This window comes from Fundulus heteroclitus, chromosome 5 (assembly GCF_011125445.2).
Source record: "Fundulus heteroclitus isolate FHET01 chromosome 5, MU-UCD_Fhet_4.1, whole genome shotgun sequence".
Classification (NCBI taxonomy): domain Eukaryota; kingdom Metazoa; phylum Chordata; class Actinopteri; order Cyprinodontiformes; family Fundulidae; genus Fundulus; species Fundulus heteroclitus.
The window spans coordinates 31,823,122-31,829,167 of NC_046365.1; the positions used below are offsets into that span (position 1 = coordinate 31,823,122).

At 43.4% G+C, this 6,046-nt stretch overlaps 1 protein-coding gene across 1 annotated transcript in view; it reads right to left on the reverse strand.

Moving 5' to 3' along the window:
- The window catches only part of LOC105939184 (neuropeptide FF receptor 2), a gene marked incomplete in the record, with an annotated part of 7,574 nt that extends 1,738 nt beyond the window's left edge, over positions 1–5,836 (reverse strand). Inside the window, 3 exon segments of the mRNA XM_036137423.1 lie at positions 3,576–4,419; positions 4,531–4,918; positions 5,569–5,836. Coding sequence (XP_035993316.1) covers positions 3,576–4,411 — 836 coding nt within the window.
- Between the last annotated feature and the right edge of the window lie 210 nt (positions 5,837–6,046).

The window sequence follows — 6,046 nt, forward strand, 5'->3', positions numbered from 1 at the left end:
CAAAAGTATTCACAGCCCAAAACTTTGTTTTTCTCATGCTTTGTTCCGTCACAGCTAGGAACTTCAGTATATTCCATTAGGGTTTTATGGGATAGTTGTTTTGTCTCTACCAGTGTTGCCCATCCATACCAACTGAAATAGTTAACCATATTTTTTTTTATAAAATACAGTAGCTCAAGCTTAGTCTGATTGGGTAGAGACTGTGTGTGTAAACAGAAAGTCAAGTCGTGCCACCTGCTGTGTATCTGCATTTGGGGCCAGTGGAGCCAGGCCCTACCAGATGTCGCTGTGGATTTCTGTGTTCACAATAATCAGTGGAGCAGGACTGTTCTTTATAGAGCAATATTGTAAAAGAAAAAAAGACAGATTCCCTTACCAATTATATTCTGTAAGAAACATTTTTGTCTACATAAATAAGTCTGCCAGAGAACTGACAAGCTCAGTAGGCTAAATCCTTTTGAGGCGCCTTGATATGGGTACTGGCCCACCAGCGTTTGTTTAAATAATGAACAACTGAAATCCCAGTGTACATGCCCGACACGCTCTCAGTAGACAGCAGTGGGGCACAAATCCTCTGGCCCCAAGCTCGGCTCGTCCAATCAAAATGCTCGAATTGCACACATTACATTTATGTTCTGCAGGAAAGTGTGCAAACATCTAGGCAAGACAAATTTATTTGTATAGCACATTTCAGTACAAGGACAATGCAAAGTGCTTTATGTGATTAAAACATTGGAAAATAAAAACAGAATGAAAGCAAGGAAAAAATCTGTTGGAATAAAATGTAGGAAAACTTAAACAAAATAAAACGTTGGAGACCTGTCCAGGGTGTACCCCGCCTCTCGCCCATTGATAGACGTGTTAGACGTGTCTCTGAATCTACTTTGCTGTGGTTGCATGTTTAGGGTTGTTGTCCTGCTGGATGGTTAACCTTCACCCCAGTTAAGTACTTTGCCTCATCTAACATGTTTTGTTTTGTTTTTTTCAGATTAGCCCAGTATTCACTTTCACCCATCTTCTGATTAGCTATCTATTCCCTACTGAAGAAAAGAATCTCCGTAGCATGGTGCTGCCACCACCATGTTTAATGCCTGGCGGTACGTTCAGGGTGATGAGTGCCACACATAGTGTTTTGAATGTTGGCCAAAAAGAGGACAAAGAGGACTTCCTGTATGCTCCTTTAAAGGCATACTATGCAACATTTTTCAGTTAATTAATGTGTTCCATACCGTTTTGGATGATTAAATGAGTCATTTCAGGTCGGAACTAAGGTTTTCTCGGCCGCCCTGGTGGTCTGTGGGGGAAATACCGCACTTGCAATTGCAGGAGCCCTCGGCCCGCACCCACAGGCTCAGAAGTCTGGTGCATCGCGAGAGTCGGTCTTGCTTTACTGCGAGAACTGCTACACGCCCCCAGTGAAAGGCATGCTCGTTGCCAGCGCAGTGGCGATATTTGTGCAGTTATCATGGCGGAACCAGCGAGAAAATAGCGAAAGCCCATGTCAGAGCAGGCAAGAAAGAGGAAAACGGCTCTGGACAGAGAGAGGAGTCGTACACAGGTGAACATCGGGTAAGCTTTTTCCGAATGGCGAGTGCTACAAGAAAATGAAGGCTGCAAGGCTGACGCGGACCTCGCGTTTCTGCTGATGCGACTGTAAGTAACATTGGAATGGTTTCTCTCACTGTGTGTGCATGTTCATACTTTCACTGTGTTAGTCATTGTTTGTACAGCCGTTTTTTTGACTTTTCGTTGCGTTCGCCTGTCTGCTAAGCTCAAAACAACCGCGCCTGGCTTGACGGAGAAACCAAGAGAACAGCTGAGCATCTTTATGACAGTGCACTTTTACTTTCGCCCTCTGGGGGGAGCCTCGCTGGAAAATCAACCCCGGTTGCATAGTATACCTTTAAACAATTTCTGGAGTCCATGACAGAGAGGTTATCTTTTTAACAGAGTATCTCACCTGAGCTGTGTATTTCTGCAGCTCTTCCAAAGGTACCATGGGCCTCATATCTGCCCATTTCTCTAGTTAACACATCAATTGTCTACCCTGTTAGTTTAGGTGTGTACTATTTTTTTTTTTCAGAATATATGTAAATATATTGTCAAGACACTGCAAATAGAGCTTCACTGGGAAAGAGCCGCATTTTGATCACGTTGACATCTCTTCATATTAGATGGTGTGGTTACGTCCAAAACAGCCTTTACATGTGTTGTAGCTTACCTAAACACATCTGCAAACCCACTGCACCTCTCCCCAAGTGCATTTGCCTCTGTGTTTTGGCAGAAGATGCAAGAAATGTAATAATGGCAATGCTATTTCCACTTGTATAGTCATAGACCTTCAAGAATATGGGGCTCGATGGTGTTGTTGTGTTAATTTTGTTCACAAATTGAAAAGTGATTCACAAATAATGAAGCCATAATGACAGAGCGACTACATTTATGCCCGAACATGCAAGAGCATACACGGTGGCTGTTATGAGACTCTGGGGGACTAATAAACCAAAATGGACCTGATAAAGGTGGTGTGCTTTCTTGGGTCTTCTAGAAATAGTTGCTCACAAACACACCACACTGCCAATCAGCCTTCTTCACCTCAGTCTAACATGAAAAGGCATTTACTGGTAACAACACTGCCCAGCATGAAAATTACAAGTGATGGACGCTCATTATCAAAGCACAGAAAAACACTCCTGGGTGGCTTTCAGCTCAACTTATCACAACCCCGGAGCGCAATTTCATCCATCCATCCATGGTGTGAGCCTAATCTGAATGCTGAAAAAGAAATCAGATCATTCCACTCTGGTATACCGTGAAGTCGGATGGATTCAACGATGCGTCTCCTCCTCCTCCTACTAACAGTCGCATGCCTCCTTTGCGGGAAACGTGCACGCTACATTTCAAATGAAAGTCGGTGGGACTTCTGGGCTGTTTGGCGCAACGACTGCTTAAAATAATCAAAGGTTTGGATTCTCAAATATAGCGCCAGATAAGTTAATCAATTAAGTATAGCCTCTAATCACTGATTTGCAAAGTTATGTAGAGAACTTTAAAATAAATGGACAACAGCAGCAGCAAGATTCAAGTAAAATATGTTTTGTCTCATTATTTCAATGGTGTTTATCATGCCATTCAAAAATTAGCTAACAAAAACAATGTTATATCAATGTTTACTTTGTCTACAGTTCCATTCAAGCACCCAAATCTTAAAAGACACATTCATTTTGGCTGTAGATGTAGCCATTTACAGCCAAAATGGCTTTAAATTTACAGAACATGGCTTTAAATGTGCTCATGTACATTTACATGGCTTTAAATGTACATGGCTACAGTATAGCTCAGACACAAAGTACAGGCTTTGCATGCAAAAGATTGTGGGATTGAATCCCAGTGTGGAAGACTTAGAGTTTTTGTGAATTTCTCCAATGTGAGATCAATGAAGCCTATCTTATCTTACAACAGTTGTGTTGCACCGAACACCCCACAAGTTGTATTGACCTGGATTCAATGAGGTCTACCTTCCCCTAAAAGCGGGGGAAATTACCCTGTGGTTTGCATCTATCGATAGTACCTACCCCTGCTTAAGAGGAAGCTGGGGCCACTCCTCCTGGCACACCAAGATGGTGAAAGCCTCAAAGCTGAGCTCTCGCCGCCGGTTCATCACCGCTATTGGAGCACACATCATGGACGACACTATCCACACCACGGCGACCGTCGCCAAAATCCGCCGGCGGGTAAACATGGAGCGAGCTTTGAGGGGAGACCGGACGCTGTAGTAGCGGTTCACGCTGATCACCGTCAGGGTCAGCACGCTGGCAGACACCGAGACGGCCTGCGTGAAGGGCACGGCCCGGCACAGGAGGTCGCCGTACACCCAGGCGGTGTAGATTTTGTTCCCCAGCGTGATGGGCATGCAGACACACACCACAGCCAGGTCACACACCGCCAGGTTCACCAGGAGGCTCCGCGTGGCGCTGACGGCTGCGAGCCGCCGACTGCGCCTGCTGGTCAGAACCCGCAGGGACATTAAATTCCCAACAAATCCCAAGATGAAAGACAAGGAGTACATGACGGTCAGAGCGATGGTGCTGGGCTCGTGGAGGGTCCAGAGTAGCATACTCTCCAAGTCCTTCAAATCAGTGTATGAGATGTTGGAAAGGGAAAAGGGAAAGGAGGAGGTATCAGACTCGTTGATGACTGCGGAGGAGGTTGGGAAAAACAGAGGGAAGGAGATAAGGGGGGAGTGTGGAGGAAGGGTGGAGGGCAGAAGAGAGGGCAGAGGGTGATGAAGTGGAGCAGTAGGGGAGCTGATGGTGGACTTCAGCATTGGGGCGACGTGGACGCTGATAGAATCGTTGAGTTTCTCCCGAAGCAGTGGTGAGAAGCCGGGCTGGTCCTGGATTTGATCCATGCTTCTTTCTAATGAAAGAAAGAGAAATATAACTCAAACCAGCAGCAGAAAACAAAGAAAAATCACAATATTTCTATTGGTTGTCATTATAATCCAATAAAAGACAAGAAAACCCTCACCAGAGGGATCAGATCAGGTTCCACATTCTTCTTCTGTGGTCTCCAGGTTCCTCGGGAGCGTGTGGGTAAAAATCTCTGAGGCACCGTGAAAATTATAGCTCTGCATCTTGAGCCACATGCTATGAGTCAGCTGGAGTCATGATGCTGTTCATCTGGGGTCCCAGTGTGCTTCTTATGTAACATAGGCACGTTCATTCCTCCTGGGAGTGGCTGCTCGCACCTGATAATTCACCACACACTAATAGACTTTCTCACCTCCAAGGAAGGTCCACCTGGTGCATACATCCCTCACCTTCACCCCTTCTTCAGCCTTCAGGACGTTTTGTCCATTGTCCTGATCAGTTCAAAAGAAACGCCGCAGATGTGAACTGCAACTTTGGATAAACATCTAAAAAAACAACAAAAAAAAACAGTAAGAACTATAAATCAGAGAGGACAGCAAATAGGAATGTTTTGAACATCTCTCCTTGCATTCGGCTCTATGAGGCCAATGAAACATGAAGCCTTAAGGCATGTTTCATTGGAAGTTATTTTCCTCTAAAGATAACTTCATCTTATTGATTAATATGATAATGAGTAGCCTTAAAGAGATGTTTATATATATATATATATATATATATATATATATATATATATATATATATATATATATATATATATTATATATATATATTATATATATATATTATATTATATTATATTATATTATATATATATATATATATGATAGATAGATAGATAGATAGATAGATAGATAGATAGATAGATAGATAGATAGATAGATAGATAGATAGATAGATAGATAGATAGATAGATAGATAGATTATCGCTATTATCAGTAATGTTATCATGAGAGATTGTTTCATAAGTCCTAGAAATAAATTAGGACATTCTTTGTTGTGTTTGAATTATTTATATAAACGGATTGAGGGCTTGAAGAAATATCTGTTTAAAATAGTTCCAGCTTTACTACCTTTAACAAGAAGAAGTAGAAAAAAACATTAATGGGACATTTTTGTCAATATTCAGCCTACTGACCGTGGATGTGTAGGTAATCTTTGATGCTGAAATCCTTAGGATGTTCAGTAAGAAGCAAAAAAAAAAAGAAAAAAAAAATCTGCATTCAAGGAAAATTAGTGCCAAAGTTGCTCCAGGATCCCTCACAGCCAGCAAACCCGCTTCCTGATCGTTGTTTAAAGCCGCAGAGACACTTGATGGAGGAGCTCCGTGTATTTCCCTCCGCTCTCTCCTCTGACGCGGATCTGTGCGCTCTCCTTCCAGCAGGAGCATCGAGCGCAGCCGGCAAATGCAGGACCGAGAGACGACTGAGGAGAGGGAGGGAGGGAGGGAGGGAGGGAGGGAGGGAGCAGCTGTGGCCTGACACACACTCACTCACACACAGACATGCACACACATATATTTATCTCGCCATGCACAGATCCACGGAGCACCTATAGCTCTCTGAAACCCTGTAATCAATCTGAGCTGCTGTCAGTTTACTCTGCAGCCTCCTGTT